Source organism: Eumetopias jubatus, unplaced genomic scaffold (assembly GCF_037043125.1).
Source record: "Eumetopias jubatus isolate StellerSeaLion01/CBP00866 unplaced genomic scaffold, mEumJub1_p1.0 scaffold_12, whole genome shotgun sequence".
NCBI lineage: Eukaryota > Metazoa > Chordata > Mammalia > Carnivora > Otariidae > Eumetopias > Eumetopias jubatus.
The window spans coordinates 6,408,543-6,433,522 of NW_028274818.1; the positions used below are offsets into that span (position 1 = coordinate 6,408,543).

The window sequence follows — 24,980 nt, forward strand, 5'->3', positions numbered from 1 at the left end:
TTCTTTTTGTTTAAATTTTTTTTTAAAGATTTTATTTATTTATTAGAGAGCATATGGTGGGGAGGGGCAGAGGGAGAGGGAGACAAGCAGACTCCATACTGAGCAGGGAGCCTGGTGCGGGGCTCCATCCCAGGACCGTGAGATCATGACCTGAGCCACCCAGGTGCCCCTAATTGCTATGTCCTTGAATAGCATTTTACTTTGTTCATTTGCCCCCCCCCCCCATCGGGGGCAGATGACAGAGGAAGAAGCTGGTGTGGCTGAGTGCCACTTTTCAGGGGGCATCCCGGTAACTGGCAAGATGGTGCCTGCAAGACATCTCAAGGGGCTGGTCTTGCTCGCTCCTATTTCTTCTTTTCTTTACCTTTCCCCAGGAGCTGAGGTATTAAGAAGGCCCTCCTATAGGAGAGGTGGTGTGCTTGGCTGGTAAGGCTGCTGGTACCTACAGTACTCCCATCTTGCTAGGCAGACCAGGGTAGGGGACAGTTGCACCTGGGGTGACCAACCAGGACAGGGACAGGGTTTGCCCAGCACTGGGGATTCCTCTGATGTGGAATTTTCAGTGCTAAAACCAGGACCGCTCTAGGCAAACTGAGATGGCCGGTCATCTGGTTGGCCTTCACCCCCACTGCCCTTGCCCCTGCTGTTCATGCTCCAGGAACCTTGTGGCTCATGACCGGTGAGCCTCTGGTGGAAGACTCCTTTGTGGATGAGGGTCCTGGCTCAGCACCTGTTGCAGCATTTCCCTCTGCCCCAGTGGCTGCCTTCTGGCCCATGCTGGCTGGCTTTTGGCCTCATCTCCTCCCTAGTGTTCTCTTCTCTGAACCTCCCGGAACTCCAAGGGTGAGGTAGACCACTAACAAGGACATCTAAATGGGTTTGTTTAACTCTGTGATATATAAGGCGAATCTTTTCCACCTCTCCACAAAAATCTTTACTTAAAATAACAGTTTATCCCTAAGTCTTTCATCAGACAAATCCAAACACTTGCTGTGCTTTGTTGGCATCTCAGACTGGGAGGCAAACGGTGTTATTTATGAAGTTCAGGTTTTAGGCCAGGTTCGGCAGAGTCTGTCTTTTGTTTTCTAAAGCATTTCTCTGTGTCCCAGAGAGACCTTTGCCTGCAACCGCTTCTGTCCCTGTCCTGGACCATTTCCTTTTCTGTAACCCGATTCCTCTTGTATTTGCTCAAGGTCCTCTGGACAATCCTTAACAAACCTAGTTCTTTGTTAGGACGGAGCTTGGTCATTCCTTATTATTATCCCCCACCATTACAATCTCTTCTTGCCTCCCTGATCTTTGGCAGATAAAAAGTGCTCTTTATCTTATATTTTTTTCAAAAATTTATCTATTTATTTTAGGAGGGGAGGGGCCGAGCAAGAGGGAGAGAGAGTCTAAAGCAGACTCAGGGCTCGATCTTATCACCCTGAGATCACGACCTGAGCTGAAGTCACGAGTCGGACGCTTAATCGACTGAGCCACCCAGGCGCCCTGTGCTCTGTAACTTTTGAATAAAGAACCAGAGCCCAGATGAGCTACAACATGTTCTTCTCACAGTCTCATGTAATCCCCTTGATAACCCCGCAAGGTTCCATTTCCCATGAAGAGGAGGCGGCGCAGGGAGGTTGATCAGTTGGCTCCTCTTGGTAGACTAGTTTAAAAGAGGCAGAGCTGGGGTTTGAGACTGCCCAGTCTTTTCATTTGATTCTGTCCTGTGATTTTTAGAGCATTGGCTTGGAGGCCAGGACACCTGGGTCATAGTCTCACCTTGGGTCTGTAACTAACTGGGTGACCTCGTTCAAAACACTTGATCATTGGACATCAGTGTCTTGCCTTGTTGGAGTAAAACAGGAGGTGGGGGCGAAAGCCTTTGGAGATGCTCTCCTAATGTGTTCCTGCTTCTCTTCCATCATTTCTTCTCTCTGGGAAACTGTCTTCACAGTCCATGTTCCCCCTCATTTCTGCCTGTCTCACTGGCTACCCTTGTGGACTCTTCGATTGGACTTCTTGATTATCTTTGTGGCTTATCATTTTTCTCTTCCTTTTGGTGAGAGGAATTGTTACTGTGACTCTTAATTCCTTAGGCTTCCTGCTTTCTCTAGATTACCTGGATTACCCTATCTGATACATCACTGCAAAAGTATTTGCTGTATGATGGCTGCTGGTGGTGATTAATGCCTCTGCTATGAGGACTGTTGGGTGATCACCATGGGACGTTGGGTCATTAGATGCAAGCTTAACAGACTGGGATTGCCTAAAGGTAGTAAAAGAACAGTATCTTAAAGGTTTTTGCTTAATAGGAAAAACTACCGTGGGCTCATTTGTTTGAGGGGCCAGGCTTTGTGCTGTGTATGGATACAGCAGCCCCTAGTCATGGCAGTCTAGTTAGGGAAGACACAGTTAATCTAAGAAACAAATAAAAACTCACAACTGATGAATGAACCAAGTATAACAGGGAGAACTAACCTACAGGGAGCTGAAAATGTGTAAGAACCAAGCACTTTATGTGCATTATCTCCTTGAATCTTTACGGTGGCTCTGCAAGGAGGGGAGACTTTATCCTATTTTATAGAAGAAGCTGAAGCCCAGATAGTTATCCAGATCGGACTCCAAAGCCCGGGTACTTTCTGCTATCCCTGGCTTACCTCCCTTACGAGTCCATAATCCCAGCCTCTAATTCTCTGTGGAGAGCCACCACCTGCCCTTGGGCAGAAAAGACGGAAGCTTCCATGTTGTGATTTGAAGGCTTTAGTTAAAAGACCTCTCTGTCCCCAAATACCCACTCTGTTGATCTGGATACTCTGGCCGGTGACTAGCACGTGAGAATATTCGGTTTCCATGAGAGGCCGTGAAGGTACACACATCACCGGGCTGGGCTAGTTAATTAGGCCCCTTACTGCCAGTATCGTCCTACCAGGGGTTAGTTTATGTAACTAGTTAGCTGCGTGTAGAGCAGGGGGAGGGACTCGGAACACCAAACAGGGCGTTTTGGTGGGGATGAGGGAAGAGGGGAAAGAAATCTTGGGAGCGGATCACTGCTGCCCCGGGAGGAGGGCTGGATGCAGGGTACCTGGGAGGATGAGGGAAAGGATCAAAAGCGAGAAGGGAAAGATCTCCAGAGACGAACTTTCCCTCCCTTGTTCTTAGTAATAACTGGTCTGTCTCTGCATTATTGCTCCTTTCAGAGAGAAAGTATGCAATACCTCCATTTTCTCAACTCTTGTGTGAGAAAAAGGAACTGCTATCCATGGTCTCCGTTGTACACAGATTAAAGACCAGGGCAGCCTAGTGGCTTAGCCACACTCGGAGGGACTCCGGTGTCTGGAGATCCCGCGCCCCCTGCTGCCCAGGGTTTGGTTGGCATCAGGGTGGAAGCACAGCTTGTTGGGGCAACTGACCCTCTTGGGCGCCTCTGGTTTCCCTCCTTGGCTCCTTCTCATGTACTTTGCTACTCCTCCCTTTATCCTCGTTTCGGCTGCTCCCGGAGGGCACTCATGGTCTAGTGCTCCGGAGAGCTGCTAGCATCCGAGACACCTTTTTGAGGAGAGTAGTGGAGCCTTACCCATGATGCCCTTTGAACTCTAAAGATCAGAAGAGCTATGATGTGCGGAACAGAAGGCCTGTGGCTGCCGGGGTGATGAGAAATATCTTTACATGTTTGAGGACAGAGTAGATTCTGAATCTCTATGGAGACCAATTTTTGCTTACTATAAAAGGGAGAATTTTCTAACAGAGCTGTTGCCTGAGGTAGTGATCTCTTCATCAGGGGTGGTATTTAAGCATGGCAAGCATTTACAGAAGAGATTAAAATTCCAGGTGTAACCAGTCAGAATGGCTAAAATTAACAAGTCAGGAAACGACAGATGTGGGCGGGGATGCGGAGAAAGGGGAACCCTCCTACACTGTTGGTGGGAATGCAAGCTGGTGCAGCCACTCTGGAAAACAGTATGGAGGTTCCTCAAAAAGTTAAAAATAGAGCTGCCCTACGACCCAGCAATTGCACTACTGGGTATTTACCCCAAAGATACAAATGTAGGGATCCAAAGGGGCTTCTGCACCCAACGTTTATAGCAGCAATGTCCACAGTAGCCAAACTGTGGAAAGAGCCCAGATGTCCATTAACAGATGAATGGATAAAGAAGATGTGGTATATATACACAATGGAATATTATGCAGCCACCAAAAGGAATGAGATCTTGCCATTTGCAACGACGTGGATGGAACTACAGTGTATTATGCTAAGCAAAATAAGTCAGAGAAAGACTAATATCATGATTTCACTCACGTGGAATTTAAGAAACAGCATAGGGGAAGGGAATGAGAAATAAAAAGATGAAATCAGAGAGGGAGACAAACCATGAGAGACTCTTAAGCATAGGAAACTGAGGGCTGCTGGAGGGGACGGAGGTGGGGGGAAGGGGTAACTGGGTGATGGACCTTAAGGAGGGCATGCGATGGAATGAGCACTGGGTGTTATATAAGACTGATGAATCACTGACCTCTACCTCTGAAACTAATAATATGCTATGTTAACCAATTGAATTTAAATAAATTAAAAATAATTCCAGGTGTGTGTGTGTTTGGGGCGGGGGGAGTTGTCAGGCAACATGATCTATGTTTACTATCCTTTCCAACCCAGAAATCTACTTCCTTTTCTTAATCTCATCATGGCCTGACGTTCCCCCCCCCCCGCCCCCACTTTCAGTCATGGTCTTGAATATTGGAATTTCTGAGTTGCAACATGTATAATACATTATTTTATCTTTTTTTCTTGCTGTGTCTTTAAAAATCCATTCCTGCCTAGAAGATTAGTGCTGTTTGTGTTTCGCGATCACCCTAGTGAGCCTGGTTCACCCAGGCAGTCCCAGAAATGTCATGGTGGTGGGACTCTTTGCTTGAGAAGGTTCAGCATGAGACAGAAATAATCTGTTTTGTGAGCTGCTTTTTCGTTTTATTGCATTGGAGAGTAGGAATATGAAATGAGATTGCTATACTGTTACAATGTGGGAAAAAAATGCATATTCTTTGGGGGTGGGAAATATATCTTCTCGAATGAGAACTAAAATTCAGGACAGTTATAGCTCATTTCTTTCCCTGGGAATGCTTTCTCTGATGAATTTAAGCATCTAGTTGACAGCCAGCAATGCAGAATGGCCCAGAAGAGCGTTTGAGAGGCCAGAGTGGTTGGGGAGGGTCATAGCCTTGCCTTAAAGAGAGCACTTCGGAGGCTCACTCAGAACCCAGTTTGGTTGTAATTCTCCTTTCCTGTCCGCAGCAAATCAAAAGGAGGACGGTTATTTCTCGTGGGTAGGTTTTTAAGATCACAGCTTTATTGAGATAAATTTACATACCATACAATTCACTGTGTTAAGTGTGTAGGACTCCATGGTTTCTAGTATGTTCATTCTGTTGTGCAACCACCACTGCTGTGGAATTGCAGGCTGTTTCCATCCTCCCCCTAGGAAAACTACCGTTACTGATCTCCCAGTTCCTGGCAGCTGCTGATCTACTTTCTGTCGCTATGGATTTGCTTATGGTGGACATTTCCTATAATGTGGAGTCTTCTGTGACTCACCTCTTTCACTTGGCGTAATGGTGAAGTTTATCCATGCTGTAGCATGTATCAGCATTCCATTTCTTTTTATATATATAATAATAATAATATATGGATATATACCCCATTTTCTTTACACAGTCATCCATTGATGGACATGCGGTTTTTTTCATTTTGGGGGCTGTTTTGCATAATCCAGCTCTAAGCATTCACGGACAAGTTTTTGTGTGGCCTTATGTCTTCACTTTTTGGGGGGTGCATACCTAGCGGTAGAATTGTTGATTCCTGTGTTAACTCTGTTTTGCTTTTTGAGGAACTGCCAAACTGTTTTCCAAAGTGGCTGCACTATAGTTTTTTTTTTACAGCAACGTATGAGGATTCCAATTTCTCCATATCCTCATTAACACTTGTTATTTTGGGGCTTATTTTAGCCATCCTGGTGGGTGTGAAGTGTATCTCATTGTAGTGTTGATTTGCAGTTCCCTAATGACTCATGATTCAGCATTTTTTTCATGTGCTTATTAGCCATTTATCTTTTTGGGGAGAAATGTCTATTCATATCCTTTGTCCATTCTTTATGTGAGTTGTTTCTTTTATTGTTGAATTGTAAGAGTTACATTCTGGATGAAAGTCCCTTCTCAGATATGACTTATAAATATTTTCTCCCATTACATGAGTTGTCCTTTGACTTTCTTGATGGTGTCCTTTGAAGCACAAGTGGTCTTAACTTTGATTAAGTCCAGTTTATTTTTCTTCCTGGTGTGCATTTGGTGTCCTAAGAAACCATTGCCTGATCTAAGGTCCTGAAGATTGACTCATGGTTTCCTCTAAGAATTTTGTAGTTTTAACGCTTAGATGTGTGATAGATCTTGAGTTAATTTTGCATAATAGTGTGTGGTAGGAGTCCAGCATCATTCTTTTGTGTGTGGATATTTAGTTGTCCCAGCACCATTGTTGAAAAGACCGTTTTTTTTCCTCCAGTGAATTGCCTTGACGCTCTTGTCAAAAATCAGTTGGTCATAAATTTAGGGATTTATTTCTGGACTCTCAATTTTATTCCATTGATTGATATGTCCAGCTTTATATTAGTACCACACTGTATTGATTACTGTAGTTATGTAGTGATTTCTGAAATAGCGAAGTCCGAGTCCTACAACTTTGTTCTTTTCCAAGATTGTTTTGGCTTTTCTGGATCCCTTGGATTTCCACATGAATTTTAGGATTGGCTTGTTAATTTCTGCAAGAAAGACCAATTGGATTTTGTGATACTGTAATGCAATCAATATATACTTGGTCTCTGCTTCCTGACCCAGAGCTCCTAAAAGCACTTGGAATTTCCTAAATGCTAAGTGGGAGAAGAACATCTTTCACTGTTCATAAGAAGCCTCTTTCAACCTTACCTTGAGTTGATGTTAATGAAGTGACTCTTAGTGGGCCCCTAGAAGCTTCAGCATGGGGACTGCTTGGGAGAGAGGCACCAACCATGTAATTAATTGGAAGGTTGGAATTTTGAGCCCCACTTCCTGACCTTTGGGGAAGGGAGAGGGGCTGGAGATTGAATTCAGTCTCAGTGGCCAGTGACTTAATCATGCCTATTAGTGGAACCTCCATAAAACTCCTAAACAATGGGTTTGGAGAGCTCCTAAGGTGGCTAACACATTGAGGTGTTGGAAGGGTGGCCTGCCCAGAGTGGCTTCCTAGAGCTCTGTGCCCCTTCCCACATACCTGTGTCCCTCTTTATCTGGCTGTTCACTTGTATCCTTTATAGTAATTTGGTAATAGTAACTAAAGTGTTTCCCTGAGTTCTGTGAGCTGTTAAAACATATTATTGGACCTGTGAAGGGATCATGGGAATCCCTGACTTACAGATGGTTGGTCAGAAGTATGGGAGGCTCAGAACTTCCGACCAGTATCTCGAATGGGGTTTTGTGGGCTGAACTCCTAACCTGTGGGCATGTGCTAACTCTGGGTACTGAGTGTCAGAATTGAAATTGTAGGACACACAGTTGGTGTTCGCAGAGAATTGGAGAATTAGTTGGTGTGGAAAACCCACACGTTTGATGTTAGAAGTGCTAGTTTATAAACAGGTTATAGATTTTAATGGAGTGATTGCATTGAATTTGTAGATCAATTGGGGAGTGTTTCCATCTTAAGTCTTCTAATCCATGAACATGGAAAGTCTTCCTGCTGATTTAGGTCTTGAATTTTGCAGAGGTGTTTTGTAAGCTTCAGTGTATAGGTCGTACACTTGTTAAGTTTATTCCTAAGTATTTTATTTCTTTGGGTGCTATTGTAAATGGAATTGTTTTCTTCATTTCATTTTTTAAAAAGATTTTATTTATTTTTATGCCAGAGAGAGAGAGCACAAGCAGGGGGAGCAGCAGGCTCCATCCCAGGACCCTGGGATCATGACCTGAGCAGAAGGCAGACGCCCAACCGACTGAGCCACCTAGTCGTCCCTCTTAATTTCCTTTTTAACTCCTTCACTGAATCTGATTTTGTGTATGTGTGTGTGTATTCCTTAGGATTTTTTATGTACAAGATCATGTCGTCTATGGATAGTATGGCTACTTCTTTTCCAATCTGGATGCCTTTTATTTCTTTTCTTGCCTGATTGGCTGGCTAGAACTCCCAGATCATGTTGAATAGAAGTGATAAGGGCAGACCTCCTTGACATGGTCCTGATCTTAGGGGAAAAACATTCAGTCTTTCACCATTAAGCATGAGGATAGCTGTGGGTTCATTTGTTGGTTTACTACCCTTTATTAGATGGAGGAAGTTTCCTACCATTCATAGTTTATTGAGTATTTTCATCATGAAAGGGTATTGGAAAAAAAAAAGGGGTATTGGATTTTTATCAAATACTTCTTGTCTGTTGGGTTGATTGAATGGCCTTTGGTCTTTATTTTATTAAGTGGTATATTAACTGTCCTATGTTCGGCCGACCTTACATTCTAGGGATAAATCACACTTGGCCACTGTGTATAATCCTTTTTATAGGTTGGTGGATTTGTCTTGCTAGTACTTTTTTGAGGATTTGGGACAGTTATTGTTAAAGGCAGAAGCATATATAGCCTGTTGTTACCATTCTTGCTGCTAACAGTGTAGGAAGCATTCAATTCTAAAATCAGCCTCAAGGACTCCGAAGGCATAATAGTAACCTGGAGCCTGTTGTCATTGCCATAGGATTTATACAGTAAATGATGTATTTAATTGGTTATTCTGAATCCTGAGGAAATGTGTTCAGTTCTAGCTTATAGAATCTCAGTTTTGGGGGCAGAGTATACTATGTTTTAGGAAGATTCTACTCAAGACTGTTCAAAATAAAGAAAAGTTGGGTATTTCAATGGGGTACCTGCCAGTTATCTGGAAATTTTACTCAATTTTGGGGTTTCATTCTGTGATGCTGATAAATGATGAGCGGATTAGAGATCTTGCATCCCCGCCTCTGGGAAGGTCACGGCTCAGTCAGTCGGGAGGGAAATGCGGCAAAGTGTTTACCTCAAACCACATCCACCACCTGAGGCTCTGTGAGCTGTGTGATGGCCATTCCTGGTGCAGGGGTGGGGGTGTTTGTCAGCTGTCCATGTGGCCTGGTCACACTCTCTGTTCCTAGTGTTCACCCCTCCCGTGCTCACTCCTGTTTGAGCCTGCGGGACCGAATTCTTGGTTCCATGTTCCATTGACTCCATGGCATTTTGGATCACCTTTTGCTTTGTCCAGTCATTAGTCTGTGAGAACCCAAGAGGCGATTTTTGTAAAGCTACAAAATCTGTATCTTCAACGCCTTGTTGGCCCATAAAGCAAGAACGTAATGATACAAAGAATATCCTGTCTTTATGGCTATGTGGTATGTGTTTATAAAGGATTTTGAGAGAAAGCAAAAGCGAGAGAGATCACAGAGGGAGAGGGAGAAGCAGACTTGCCACTGAGCAGAGTCTGACATAGGGCTTGATCCCAGGACCCCAAGATCATGACCTGAGCCAAAGGCAGACGCTTCGCCAACTGAGTCACTCAGGCGCGCTCGTTATGTGGTATTTTAGAAACTATGGAACTTTCATCTATGTTGACTCATTTTGATTCTTAGGACAACCCGGACGTTGAGGCAGTATAAATACTGGCTATGTTCCAAAGAGGAAACCAAGGCTTGGAGAGGTTAAATACTTAAGAGTTCAGCTGGTACAGAATGTTGGTGCTGCCCTGAGGTGAATGCCTTTGCTCTTTATGTGGAGAATTAGAGGATCTCTTTCCAGCATCATCTCCAGGGTCTTCTCCTCTATTTCCACAGTTCCATTCCCAAAGTCCTTGGATGAATGTCCTTCTAGCCTTGCCCTGCGGTGGTTCATTGGTTTGTGTTTTGGCTCCTGACCATTCGGGTGTGTGTGTACAGGCCTCCTCATCCAGCTCCACCTGAGTTCAATGTTGTGGACCAGGCCTTGGTGGGGCACTGACTGTGTCACCCTGCTGCTCTATCTGGGCGGGGGGGGGGGGGGTTGTACGATAGCGAGATGCACATTGGTTCTGATCCTGCCACTCAGAGCTGTGATTCGGTTCCCTCTGAGCCCCAGTTTTGCCTTCTGTAAAATGAAGGTTTGGCTCAAATGGCCCTTGGTGGCCACTTCAGCTCTGTCCCTGGAGGTCTGACTTTTCCTCTGATCTCGTGGTAGTCTTTGCTTATCTTCCCATTCCTGGTTCACCTGGTTGTTTCACAGCTGGTGACTTAATTATCACAGCCTGGGTCAACGTTTTGCTTTGCTGTCACCCTGTCACCCCCTTGTGCTTTTTTATCACCCCAGAGGAGGAGTAACCCACGGGCCAAGTAAGCCCCTCAGATGGGGCAGGGCAGAACGTGCTTCTTGGCTTCTGCTGCTCGAGCCAGATTTTCATGTGGAGCTGAGGCTTTCATTCGGGAGCTGCTGGTTGAAAGACCAGAACACTTTTTTCTGTCTTACTGCTTTTTCTCTCCCCTTTGCCCAGATCCCTCAGATCCTCATAATAAAGAGAAATAATCAGGCCAACCCATCTAAGCTTTTGCTAATGGACTAAAAGAACTCAAAGAGCCTCTCCATGGGCTTGCTGGATGGTTCAGTCCGACCCTCTGTCCCTTGTAGAGAGGCGCATGGCATTAGCATAAAGACAAGTCACCACAATGATTTTGCACCCAGCCCCTTCATGTGAGGAGCAGGAAGGATTCTGCTGTGATCTCCGGCACATTCATCGGCCCCCGCTGAGCCCCTGATCAATAGTGACACAGTCACATCAGATGGCTCTCAAATAGTACTTCCTTTTTTGGATGGGCTGGGAGAGAGAGGAAGAAATATAAATGCCTCTTTCCTTTTAGACTACAAATAAATAAAGACGTGGTGTGCAGCTGCATTTCAAGCATTTTGGAAGCTTTTCTGGTGTGTGTGTGTGTGTGTGTGTGTGTGTGTGTGTGTGTGTGTGTGTGTGTGTGTAAGGAGAGGAGGGGTGGGGGAAACCTGCCCCGAGGCTTCTGCCTTGTTGCCGTCAGGGGTAAGGACACTGGTAAATGTCCATATGGGTACTTCGAAGTCCCTGTGCCCCCTCCTGCACACCTCCACACCTGGAGAACAGAGAGCAGGCCTCAGAAGTGGGGAGGGGGATACCCCGAGGCGACGTTTTTCCTCCCCTCCCCCAGAGCAGTTAGCAGAAGGTCATTGGCTGAGTGTGTGCCCTGGAATCTGGGGCCGCCACAGCCTGCTGTTAATGCTGCTTTGTTCCATGCTAAATGAGGCGAGAACTTTCACCCAGGTCACATTCATAATCCCGCTCAGCAGGATGCTCAGCTGGGCACCAAGAGCCGTTTCTGAGGCGGGGGAGAACTTTCCCGTTGGAGCAGGGGTGCCAGCCTGGAGCGGGGCGAGTGGGCTGCTGGGCCCCAATTCTGTGACTTGGGCAGGTCCCCGAACGGGTGCAGGCCGCGTTTGCCCCCTCCTTCACTCGGCAGATACTTGCGTCTTACTCTGCCAGGCCCTGGTCTGAGTGCTGGGGAGACGGGGATGGAGAGGGCAGGGGCCTGGCTGGCCCACCAGGAGCTCCCATTCTCCTGGGGAAGGCCGATGATGACCGTGTGGATGAGGCACGCCCCGTAACCACAGACCATGTGAAATGCTGGGAAGGAAAGCAAAGGGCAAATGAGAAAAAGAGCAGCTTGTGTGGCTCATAATGGCGGACGTTTAGGAAGGACTGGCAGGATTTGAAGTCCTCTGCTTCTATGATTCTAAGTTTTTATTTAAAAAAAATTTTTTTTAAAGATTTTATTTATTTGAGAGAGAGCACGAGCAAGGGAGGGAGTAGAGGGAGAGGGAGAAGCAGACTCTCCCAGGAGCAGGGAGCCCGATGTGGGGCTCCATCCCAGGACCCTGGGATCATGACCTGAGCCGAAGGCAGACAAGGCAGATGCTTAACCGACTGAGCCACCCAGGTGCCCCCGATTCTAAGTTTTTAGAAGGTATCAGGACAGGATTTGTTAAGCACCTAGTTCAGATGGGTCCTCCACTGGTGGTTTCTAGATTCCAGCAGGGTATCAGACTAGTTGGTCATGTTTTTGAGAAGAGGACACGGTGTGGCCAGGAAACCGGGGGGATATGACAAGGTTGGCAGGGTGACAGAACAGAAGCCAGGCTGGATTTGGACCCGCAAGGAGAGTGTTGGCTCAGATGCAGGCACGGAGGTCAGGAGCTGGGGAGATCTAGCCCTCCCTCTGCGTTCTGCTGTCTGCTTTGGGCCTCTTTGTCTGTCTCTGACAGGAGGGGCATCCTCCTGAATCTCACGTGGTGTCCGCTGTGGGCTGGAGCTGTCTGACAGGGGCTGAGTGGTTTTCAGAAGGTCACAGCTGGGAAGGCAGAATCTGGGAACCTTTACATTGCACCGGGGGCCCTTTTGCCCCCCGGAAAACGTGGCCTGGTGGCCTTGCCCGTGCTGGCCAGTCAGTAGGGCTTTTAATAGCCCTTTGCCTCAAGATTCTGCTATTCTCCTCTGAAGAGTGTTCGTTTTTGTTTTCCTCAATGGTTAATGGGGCTGGTCTTAAATCCCGAATCTGCCACTCCTGGGTGGGCAGCTGCCACCTTCTGGGCTCCTTGGAATCTCCCATGCAAATGTGTAGTTTGGAGGTCACCCATGGAGCCGGCTGGGGTTGACATTTGGGGATCACCCTCTAGGACCCCCTTCTGTTGGGGATTTCTGCCCCCCATTTGCCACTTCCTCTGGCTGTCCCATCCCTGGTGTCCACACCCCCAGGCTGCCTGTCTGGGCTTCTGGGCCCGAGCTCCAGCCAGCTGGTGCCGTGCAAACGACACAAACCGAGCCTCGTGTAGGGTAGTCGCCTCCTTTCAGGGAGGATTCCCTGCCAAGCCCTGCCTGTTCTCGGTCTCTCTCCAGGGCCTTCAAGCTTATTCTTAGGACTTCAAGTAACAGACTTCATGTTTTAGGGTTACAGAAAAATTGGGTGTATACCCCATATACCCCTTACTGCCTCTGCACCCCCACCCCCCCAAACACACGGTTTCCCCTCTTAGCATCTTGTATTAGGGCGGTGCGTTTGTTACAATTGAGTCAATAATGATACGTTATTATTAACTAACATCCGAGCTGGTTTTTCAGTTCACTCCTTGTCCATTCTCTGCAAAGTTATTTTTTTTTAATAATCTTGTCCAGACTTCATATTCATTGCTTGTCGGAGGCCTAGTCCGGTGATACAGTTCCTCCAACATTATCAGAGGCAGGATCATCTGATACATTTATTTTTGACTCCTGTATCAGTTTTGTGTGTGTGATTTTTTTTTTTTTTTTTTTTTTTTTTTTTTTTTTTGGTTTCTGGAAACAGTTGACAAAAACCTTGTAAACTAAAGGGAGTTCCTGAAGAAGGTGATGGCAGAACGTCTAACAAGTCCATGGGTGGCTGTTAAGTCTTGCTGCCTTTTAGTGTTGTGATTCACACACCAGGGGACCCTACATACAGTGCAGTTTATCAGTGTCTCTAGGAGTTAATCTCCAGAAAGTGGAAGCAAGAAAATGAACGTAATTTCAGGAGGTATTAATCTAGCACCAAGGCTGAGGTTGTCCTGAAACTCACAAAAAATATCCGAAGTCCTTTGGCTTAACCTTGTTTGCAGCTACCTCCTGCTTATCTGGAAGATGAAGCCGCTGATAAAATGAACACAGGTGATCTCGTATCTTGATTACCCACTACAAATTGCATCCTCCTAGTTTTTTCCTTTTTTTTTTTTTTCCTTCTTCTTCTTTCTGGATGCTCATGAAAAAGAAGTAGGCCTGGATATTTTAAAACTCCTTTATTCTCCCCTTAAGCTCTGTGGTAGATGTTCTGAATAGCAGCCCTATGAGATGCCCCACAGCAGGGATACCTACAGAATCCTACAGAAGTCTTACGGAAGGCCAGGTGGCTAAGAATCTGCCAGCAGAAAGGTCTGAGGTACTTCATCTCCTGGTCAGCCAGGCACTGGGTGTGCTGCCGTAAGAGCATCTGGCTTGGGTCCAGCTCAGGCGCCGGCACGAATGTCAGGGGGAGTCTGTAGAGTCACAGTGCGGGGCACCACACAGGCTGGGGCGGCTGATGGGAGGAAGCTGGCCGGGGAGGCAGAGTCCGGGGCTCAGGCCTCTCCTGCCCCTCCTCGGAGCACGGCGGGTGGATGGTTCCTTGTCGGAGGATGCCAGACAGGCAGGCGCGGGTCACCGGTGACGAGGAGGTCGTGTACTCGGCCATGTGTTGAGGACCGTGGATGATGGGGGAATGGAGAGAGAGAGAGAGAGCAGAAGAGGAGCGTTCTGCGTGCAGGCAAGGGCCCGGGTGGCGAGGCCCTGCCCAACACCAGAGGGGCCGACGGTGTGCGAGGAAGCTGCGCTGTGCGGGCCACGTGGGCAGGGGGAGCCACGCTGAGGGCTCTGAGGGGCCTCTTCAGAGCAGTTGGTGCGAGTGTGCAGGGGTCTTCGGGGGGTGTTGCGAGCGGGTCTGCATTGGAGAGTGCTCACTCTGAGAGCCTGGTGGGGAGTGGTTTGGAGGGGCCCCGGGAACAGTGGGGAAAGCCACGAGGGGACGCTGTGTGGATGACGTCAGAAGGAAGGGTTTTGTGGGATGAGGTGGGGGTAGAGGGGAAGCTCGTTCAGGCTTGACCGACCAACCGGTGGATGTTCTGGGGGCTGTTGATCACGATGAAGAAGCCTAAGTGAGGAGCATGGCGTGAGGGGCGGGGAGGAGAAAGAACATGAGTTTCCCTCCTGGAAACGATTTCTTTGATTCCCAGGCACGGAGCCGGCCTGCCTCTGTTGTCACGGGAGCCCTCGGCACCCAGTGTGCTGCAGGAGAGGCACATAAAGGGGATGCCGTTTCTGAGCGAGCACCCGTCACTGGGCGTCAGCCTTAGACTGACGGCAGGCTTTTGCCTGGTTGTTAGCTCGGCAGGTAGACGAGGTTCAGGCCTGGGAGCCAACTTTCCAAAGTAGCGTGGGAGGGCCCTGTCCCGCTCACCCTAGAAATGATGGTGAGCTTGGCCACGGGAGCTGAGCGGTTGTAAGGACCAGCCTCGGGCAGGTGGGTCTGGGCTTGGACTCGTCCTGCACTCGCTCTGTCTCAAGATCGAGACTCCGATGGACTGTCGTCTGTTGTGGAGGTGGTCGTGCTTCGTGCTTGCCCCAGGTGCTTGTGAGGTCACGCTTGCACATGCAGCAGCGTTGACTTTCCGGTCTTGTTTTGCACCGAGGAGTGGGCTTTCCGACTTCTCCCCTGCTCCCCTGCTCCCCTGGCACTGTGGTTCTGCATTGTGACTCATGTCATTGGTGTGACTAGCTTTTGATTAGATGTGGACCTGAACCATACCTTGGGTTTCCTTTTAATCTGTTTGACCCTAAGGTGCGTCTAGTGTGGGTTACCTGCTCTGGATGGATTCTCAGAAAGGTGATTGGGAAGGAAGGCAGACCAGTGCGTGCGTGCGTGGTGTGAATGGACGGTAAGCTATTAGTGTGTGTGCTGACCATGTGGGTGTGAGAGGAGTGTGTTTGTGGGCCATGTGTGCATGTGTGGTGTGGGCACATGTGCCTTGCACGCGTGTGAAGGTGTATAGTGTGTGCGTGCACACGACCAGCATGGGGAGTGGCGGATGGCTTGGAGGAGGCACTAGCAGGTAGAGATGATGGGTGTCCTCGTGTAAGCTTCTTTTAAGAAACCTGTCCAAGCCAGAAAGCTACCTCTCCTTTCTTTCGTCCTCCCTGCACCCCATGTTTCCTGACTGCTTCGGGGTTCTCCGCCCAGCAGTCTCCCTTCTGGAGGGGGAGAGATGGGCTGGGTGGAGGTAGCGGTGGGGATGGGTCCCCTCTGGGCACTTGTGTTCCGGCTCAGGTGTGGATCTCACTGGAGCAGGCCCTCCTGGTGTGTGGCAGGGGTCAGTGTTGGGGGGACAGTTTAGGCTCACCTGTAATGAGTGACCTTGCTAGGTCTTGAGGTCCTGGCTCTCACGTGATGGCTGAGGGAACGCGAGCCCCTGAAGATCTGAGTGCTTGGAGTTCAGGGCAGGAGCCTTCAGGCATGCAGGGCCCGGGACCATGAGTATGGAAACCGCTGGAGCTCCTGTGACGTTGAGCAGTCACAAACCCAGGCCTTGTGTCGTTCCGGAATGTGTCGGTCACGGACATGTTGAGTGACGCCATAGGGCCCCAGCAGAGCTCAGAAGGGAGAGACCCCAACCATGTTTAAATCCGATCACACTCTTCGATCCAGGGGGCTTCATGTACCTGAGCGCGTTGCCAGGGGCTTTGTTGACACGTACACTGCTCCTGCACGCTGTGGTGGGGCCGTCCGCCTTGGGCCCAGGCGGCTGCCAGGATCGTGCCTCAGGGTATGAGCGCACACACGCTGGATCAGTCCTGGGGGAAGTCCTTTGCAGTATTCAGCTTTTGGAATCTTCCTTACTGGGGCTAGCCTGAGCTCCAAATTTCAGAAAGAAGCTTCTCTTCCTGTGACCACAGGAAATACGGGATGACTATCCTCTTATTTTCTATTCATGCAGTCTTTGCTTAGGTAGACTTTTATTTTGGGGCTGTTAATTCCTAGGACATCCCCCAGGCTATTTTATATCATTTGAATGTAAAAAGGAAAGGCAGACCCCATAGGTCAGTATGGAGAGGGATGGCGTGTATGAAGAACTGATATCACACGTGCTTAAAAAACGTCCCGCGCTCTTTTCTAGTTTCATCCTACTAAGGAATGATCTCTAGATACTTGTGTGCTTTTGACAGAGCAATCCTACTTGTTTGAAGTCCAACCTCAGAGCTCCTTGGCTGAGCTCTGAGCTCTGTAGGGGAGGGGGTCGTGTCGTTACCGGTGTTGTTTCCGCGCCATTACCGGTGTTTCCGTGTCGTTACCGCTGTTGTTTCCGCGCCATTATTGGTGGTGTTTCCGTGTCATTACCAGTGTTGTTTCCGCGCCATGACTGGTGGTGTTTCCGTGTCGTTACCGGTGTTGTTTCCGCGCCATGACTGGTGTTGTTTCCATGTCGTTACCGGTGTTGTTGCCGTGTCATTCCTAGTGACAGGGTAGGCGTCTGTCAGTAGGGGACCCATTGCAGGTAACGTGCCGACTTGTGTGCATTGGCAGAGAAAAATGCCCAAGTTGTATTTAGAGCAACAAACAAACAAAAACGAAAAAACCCAACATGCAGAACAAATGTGAAGAGTGAACCTTGTTTACATAAAATAAATTCCTCTGTGTCTGTGAATGTATCTGTCCATCAGCACACAAAAGTTGTATGTCAAACTCTCAGTGGTGGTGGTGGGGGACTTTATTCTTTTGCTCTGTGTGTATTTCTGCTTTATTTGAATAGTGTACTGGGAGGAAGTATCCATATATTAAACATTAACCTGGATGTCATTTGGTTTTAAAAATAAGTTGTAGGAGATTACAATTTTTTTAGAAGATTAAATTTTTAAATAAAATATAATTAGGGTGTTCCTTTCCTCCAATTGGGAGCTTAGTCAAGTGTGTGGGGTCTCTATAACATCCAGGGCTAACTCAGTGAAGTGCCATTAATTGAGAAAAAGCATATATTCCCTTTTTTAGGGTGGGGAATGCTTTAATATAAACAAAGCATATTTGTGTAAGAGATTTATACCTTCTCTCAGTTTGATCTTTCCCAAAATCCCATTTTACCGATGAGACAAAGGCAAAGTACCTCGCCCCAAAGACAGTGGTGGGAGATTGATCACAGCCAAGTCTTTCTGGTTCAGGAGGCTGCTCAGTGGAACATTGGACTCTGATGCATTTCTGATCAAGAGCAGGATGGGAGAGGAAGCAGTGGTTTGTGTTTTAGTTGCTTTTTATAAGGTTAGAAGTTGTCCCCGAACAAGACACCCCTTTGGCTCTCTCCTCCTCTGCAAAATAGGGAGCTTAACTGGATGTCCTTCTTCTGCTAACATTCTGTGACCAGGGACCCTTGCTGTTCTCCTCTCACTGAGTGCTTGCTTCTTCCCTGCAGTACGTCGGAAGCCTGGATGTGCCGAGGCCCAACAGCAGAGTGGAGATTGTGGCTGCCATGCGCCGGATCCGGGTGAGTGGCTGGAGAGGGTGCTGTGTGGAGTCAGAACCCAGCATCTTCACTGTCGGCCCTTTAGATGGTGCTGGGGGTTCCAGAGTGGATGGCTGTACCCATGGCAAACCCCAGACCCCTTTCCCTGTACTCTCCAGGGAAGCCGTTCAGAGCTGGGTGGTTGATCTTGATTAAAGGCCAAGGTTAAGATGGATGTGATGGTGGTGGGGGGGAAACTCTTCTTCCCCCTTCTCCTGGCCTGTTGCTTCTGGAATGGAGATGCTGTACCTTGAGGATGTGTGGGGTCTGCCAGGGAGTAAACACGAATGGTGAAGGATCTTTGTTTATTCAGATTTTAGGGAAAATGTTTGATAATTAGTTGTCAGCTGGCTCAAAACATTAAAAAAGTAGAGCAATTTATTGTGGTATATAAGAAGATTGACTTGAATTTTTAAGGACAAATTGTGGGATTTCAGCAAAATTTCCCTGGTCAGTTGCTTTAGGCTCTGAAAGTGTGTACGTTCTTTTCTGGCATTTTGGGGATCTTCTAGCAGAGTCTGGTAAACATTCCAACCTGTTGCTTTCTGACTCTGGTACACAGAGCAGAGATTGAACAAGAATTAAGTTGTCTTCTGATCACAGTGAAGGACTTTGTCCATGTGCTCTGTATTGAAATAGAAGCTACTTTAAAGTTGTACATTTCGGAGGTAGGTTTGGGATTGGTCGAGTGGATTTGCAGGACTTTTTGGAGAAAATGGGTGTTGGAGGTGGCTGGATCGGTCATCCTGGATAAAGCCTGGTTTGGGCTCTTTGTCTCCAGAAGAATCTACTACCTAAATAGAAAACCTATAGCAGATGTTGGGAGCTTCAGTTGGCTTTTTGCCAGTTTTACGTCCAGCCAATTCATCCCATCCACAGAAATCTCAGTTCAATGACAACAGTTTAGGAAGAAAATTAATATTGTTCCTCTTTCTCTGAGCAGCTCGTTAGCTTATGAAGTAACTTATAACATGACTTTTTTGGGGCGCCTGGGTGGCTCAGTTGGTTAGGCGTCTGACTCTTGATCTCAGCTCAGTTCTTGATCTCAGGGTCGTGAGTTCAGGCCCCGTGTTGGGCTCCATGCTGGGAGTGGAGCCCACTTAAGAAGAAAAACAAACAAACAAACAAACAAACAGAAAAAAACAAACAAAAAACGTTTTCACTGCCTTGATCCTTCCAGTCCTTCGGCATTTTTTTTTTTTATTAAGTTGAATTTGTCAAAACTATTAAAAACAACAATGCCGTTTTTCATGGAGGTGGGAGTTGCTTTAAAGCCCTTTCACATGGGTTCATTCAATGGTCACAGCAAGCTGGGGAGTGTGGGTCTTGTTACCCTCATTTTTGAGATTAAACTGAAGCTCGGAGGGGTCGTGAGGAGTCCCAGGGTCTAGGAAGTGGCGGGCATGTGGCCCGAGTGCAGTTCCCCACTTGGTGTCAAGAGACCACATGAGATCCTTTGTCCCTGTGGCTTCGGGCTTGCCATTCAGTATATTCCCAGGTCTCTCCTCTTTTCTTCCCTCCTCTTTCTGCTCAGAGAGCACAGCGGCCTTGGGTAAGGGGTGTCGGGTGGGGCTCCCTCGTGCTCGGACGGCCTGCTCTCACTGAGGTTGGCACCGTTGCAGCTGTTAGGCCTGGACCTGGGGCTGTCCGGTCCTTGGGGTTTCACCAGAAATGTCCCTCTTTTCTTCATATTTGACTAAGACACAGGAAATACGTTGTCATGAATACCCTTATCTTAATTAGAGTCGTAGCTCTGTTAATATTAGCTGTCAGGAGTAATAATGCATGTCGGGTGCTTTAGTTGGCCTTTTAGTGTAGAAATAATTTATTATCTATTATTTGCAACTACTCGAGATGAGGATATTATCACATTTTGTAGGTGAGGGAACAGAGTTTTGGGGAGGCTCAGTAAGTGGTCCTAGGTCAAGTTGCTGTCAGGAGGTGGAGCTGGGACTCACACCCAGCATGGGGCTGCGCCTCTGTGACCAGCTCTTTGGTGCGGGTTTGGGTGATGCGTGCCCCGTTGAACCAAAGGGTTGGGATGTGGGACTTCCCTAGTCAGGGAGTCCACAGCAGAAACACCCCTTTGTAGACGGAATAGAGCAGACCTGTGCAGAAAACATCTCCTCAAAGCTGGGGTGTCCGGTAGGACTGGTCATGCCCTGGGAGCTGGGGGCCTGCAGGGCTGGAGAGGCCCCGTCACCTCTGCCCTCGCCACCTGTTAGCCCGCGTGACCCTGCCCCCAGGAGCTCCTGAGCCTGTGACCTGCTTCCAGTGCTTAATGAGCGAGCCGCTCATTCAGTTAGAGGGAGAAATACATTGGCCAGAAAGCTGCTTGGTCTGGCTGGCCGGGCCCTTGTGTAGACGGGCCGCCCTAACAGCAAGCACTCTGGGTGTGTGTTTTACCCCAATTCACTGCTCAGTCCAGGCTGCTGTTTTCTCTGGTTCTCTCCCTTCAAAAGAGCTGTTTTGGCTGTAATTACAGTTGTCGAGACCCAGGGCCTGGGATTTCTGTGTAAAGGACTGTTCCTGACTTTCTTTTATGTGGAATGGTGCCAGGCCAATGTTGGGCAGGACATTTTGGGGTTTGCGTGGCTGGATGCTCTTGCAGATCCAAAGACGCAGGCCTCCCAGTGTGGCCAGTGCAGAGGGCTGGTCCTCCGAGAAGCCACTGTGATAAGGATCACGGTGTCTTACATCTGGGGGCTTGCCAAGCCCTTTACGTACGTGCCAGTCTCCACGATCTCTCCGGTGCTCTGCGCGGGACGGGGGATGGGGCAGTGTAGACGGAGGGAAGCCCACAGAAGGAGAAGCGACTGGCCTGCGGGGGGCCGCGTTCATCCTCGGGGCTGGGGCCGCAGCAGGTATATGGGCCCCTCTTCCTTCCTCAGTTCCCCACTGTGGGGTCGACTCTGCACTGAATATGTGGACTTCATTGATTTGACCGTGTTCTTCATCTTCTCCCCCCTCTGCCTCCCATTTCTCATTTGTTCTCTGGCTGTATAGATTTTCTTTTAAAATTTATGTTACCTGTTTTGGGCATCTTTTTTTTTTTTTTCTTTTTCCTTTTATAATGTGCTTTCAAGATTTTTAAAATAATGTTTAAAAAACACAACATTGGGGCGCCTGGGTGGCTCAGTTGGTTAAGCGTCTGCCTTCAGCTCATGTCATGGTCCCAGGGTCCTGGGATCGAGCCCCGCATCGGGCTCCCTGCTCAGCGGGAAGTCTCCTTCTCCCTCTTCCTCTGCCTGCCACTCCCCCCTGCTTGTGCTCTCTCTCTGTCAAATAAATAAATAAAATCTTAAAAAAAAACCCACAACATTAAACGTGACCATTTTTAAAAGCAGAGTTCAGTAGTGTCGCTCACATCGTGCCACAGATCTTTCTAAAACTTCTTCCTCTTGCAAAACAAACTCTGTATGAAACACCAGTTCCCTTTCCTTCTTCTCCCGGCCCTTGGCAACCACCTTTATACTCTGGTTTCTATGATTTTTGGCTGCTTAGATACCTCATAAATGGAATCCTACTGTATTTGTCATTTTGTGACTGGCTTAATTCATTTCGCGTAATATCCTGGAGGTTCGTCTGTGCTGTGGCACGTGACAGGATCTCCTTCCTTTATGAGACTGTGTAGTAGTCAATTGTGTGTATGCAGTTAACACACTTTCTTTACTCATTCATCTGTTGACGGACACTTGGGTCCCTTCCTTTTCGCTGTTGTGAATAATGCCGCAATGAACATGGATGTGCAAATATCTCTTTGAGATCCTGCTTTGAATTCTTTTGGATCTATACCCAGATGTGGGATGGCTGAATTATGTGGCAATTCTATTTTTAATGTTTCATATTGTCTTCTATAATGGTTGTATCATTTAAAATTTTCACCCATCGTACACAAGGGTTTCAAGATTTTTTATTTTTTATTTATTGTTTTAGTAACATGTGCCTTCTTGGGGCTTGGATATTTGAATAGATGGGCTTTCATTTTTGGGAAAGGATCTGTTGGGGTGGGAATCACAAAGCGGGGGGGGTGGAGGGGGTGTCAGGAAGCAGAGCATACTGCCTTCACAGAGACTTCCTGGCTGAACTGCCCCATGCCAGGGCATGGAGGTTCCTTGTACTTCTGAGGATGGGGCTTGGGGTTGTGAATGGCTGTAACTTCAGTGTTCTGCCGTCCTTCATACGAGGTGGCACCCACGTGGATGACTCATCAGAACTTCTTAGAAAACCTCTGAATGTAGCCCCCCGAGTAGAGCCCCTTCCGGCCTGCCCTGGTCCTCTTGTGTCCCTCTGCCTGGGCATACAGCCCTAGGTCAGGCTCCTGGGGGCCAGAGTCGGCCTGCTCCTGGGGCTGGGTGTTTAATGAGAGCCTGAGAGCTGGCAGGTGGCGGAGGAAGAAGCGAGGAGCAGAAGAGCCAGCCCCACCTGGGAAAGGGTGTTCAGTGCTTCCTTTTGCTCTATCACTTGTGTGTTATTTAGAACTCCACCATTTACAACTTAAATCTGCTTTTGCATCTGTTTGATCACCCTGTGTGTTCCTGGTTGCTCTCCTGTGTGAGAGGAAGGAGGACGGGGACCCCTGGCTCATGGTGCCCTGGCATGACATACGTGCATTGGCTCCTTCCTCCATTCTGCAGATGTTTCTTGAGCACTGTAGGCTTCGCTGGCATCCGAAGATTCTGTTGGGTGCTGGTATTTGGCCACGGACAAGACAAGCCCACGAATAACTGTTTAAGTTATTAGGCGAGGGGCAAGAAGTTAGGAAGTGTGTAGCTGGAGATCTAGCCCAGTTTGGGGAGACAGGGAGGCCTTGTGGGCTCCTGAGATGGCGCCCATGATTAGCAGATGCTACAGCCGAGTGACCCCCCCCCCCCCCAGCTGAGGATGTCGTGGCTCAGGGGACATGGCCCCTCACAGCTACCTCTGGGCCCCAAGTGCTTCACTTCCTGCCTGGCCATCTCTGCAGACTCTGGGAATTTTTACTGAGTGACTTAAGTGGTTTTCCCAGTTGAATAGGGTGGTTGCACACTTCAGGCGCATGGGATCCTAGCACGCACTTCATTGTTTGCAGGGACCGTGATTGCAGGTCCTCCATTTGCCCGCTGGCTTTTTCTGAGGGGACAGTGATGCCCGAGGCCACACAGGAGGGGGGCCTGGATCTTCGGAGGCCCAGCACCTTCCACTGCTGCAGAGTGAGGCCCCGGGGAGGCCTTTTTGATTTCTTCAGACCGATTCTGGGAATTTCCATGATGGGGAGTGAGGATGAATGCTGAGGTGCTCTGGTGGTCCTTCCAAGTTAGAAGGAACTGCAGTCACGGTAGCCCTGGTTGTGGGGGTCTCTCACTGCCCTCTTTGTTTGCTCATTCAGGATGTGCCCCTTTCCCCAAGGCCAAGGGGACCCTCGTCTGTTCCCTCCTTGGTCTGTCTTACTTAAGCTTCAGTTTCCCTCCTATTCTGTCTTTGCTGTTGCTGCTGTGACAAATCACCAGACTTGTTTAAAACCACACAGAGTCATTAGCTTACGGTCCTGGAGGTCAGAAGTTTGAAATTCGTCTTACGGGGCTACAATGAGCAGTCTCACCGGGTTCTGTTACTTCTGGAGGCTCTAGGAGAGACTCTGTTCCTCGCCTTTTCCGGCTGCCAGAGGCTGCCCACGAGAGGCTGCTCGTCTTGTGTTCTCATCCTTGACCTCTGCTCCATCCTCACACCCCTCCTCTGACTCCGACCCTCAAGCCTCCCTCTTACAAGGGCCCCTGTGATGACACTGGGCCCCCCTGCGCGGTCCAGGATAATCTTCCCATCTCGTGATTCTTACATCTGCAACATCCTTTTTGCCACGTACGGGAACAGTCGCAGGTTCCAGGAGTTAGCCCATGGACACCTTTGGGGGCCTGTTCTACCAACCCCAAGCGGGGGAGCTCATACCAAACCCAGCAGGCCTTCTGATTCTGGCCCTGATCCTTTCCCCACCCTGTCAGCGGCCTGGTGTGGGGATTCCCATGTTATCCTCTGATCCCTGGAGCAGCCCAGGCAAGAGGGAAGTTTATACTCCCCAGAAGCAAGCAAGCCCTGGATGATTGTCCTGCTTGTCGTCTACCAGAGATCCTGCTGTCTGAGCAGGTACCAGCCGGAAGAAGGAGAGAGGAAAGGATACGGGATACGGACCACCCTCCCCCAGCTGTGCAGCTTAAGAGCCCTCGACAAAGTTGAGGGAAGTTCTGTGTGAGCCCAGGGTTGGTTTGGTTCGAACTGGGGCTGCTTGCTTTGGGGTTTCTGGTGGAAGGGGGAGGGGGGCTCCAGCCCGCTGGCTTTGCACTGCCCTGCCGGCTGTGTGCAGAGGGGAACGCAGCCTGCAAATATTTGTTATGATTTGCATGTCTTTTGTTCCCAACGTGATTGCCAGTCCCTGTCCCTGCACTTTTCAGCTTCCCTGGGAAAGCAGCCCTGTGCAGTTAGAGCTCTCAACAAGGACGAATGAGAGTCGGGCTCTGCGTCTTCTTGATGGAAGGTGTAACCGTTAATCTCCACTTCCTTGTTTATAAAAAGGAGAGGATGATGCTTCTTGTGTCTCTCTGGTGCTGTTGTCAGATCTGGCATAATGCATGAAAAGATACTTTGTAAGCCATAAAGGGCTATTTATATTCATCTGTATCATTTTTATACCTTTTTTGGGGTTTCAAAGCATTTTGTAAATGCAGATAAATACCCCAAGAGACAGCACGCTGCTTCATGTAAGTCCTTGTAATGGCCAGTGTCGTCTTATAGATTTCAGTGCAAAGCTCCCTTCCTTGGGGAGGCCTCCCCACCCCCAGCAGGTCATTTTGTCCCTTCCT

General features: G+C 48.5%; 1 protein-coding gene across 2 annotated transcripts in view; it reads left to right on the plus strand.

The window, feature by feature from the left end:
• The window catches only part of LOC114210452 (carboxyl-terminal PDZ ligand of neuronal nitric oxide synthase protein), a 274,259-nt gene that overhangs the window by 53,890 nt on the left and 195,389 nt on the right, over nucleotides 1-24,980 (plus strand). For both annotated transcript variants that reach the window (XM_088016860.1, XM_028104724.2), the window contains exon 2: nucleotides 18,058-18,129. In XM_088016860.1, the coding sequence (XP_087872986.1) occupies nucleotides 18,058-18,129 (72 nt within the window). The remainder of the gene's footprint in view (nucleotides 1-18,057; nucleotides 18,130-24,980) is intronic.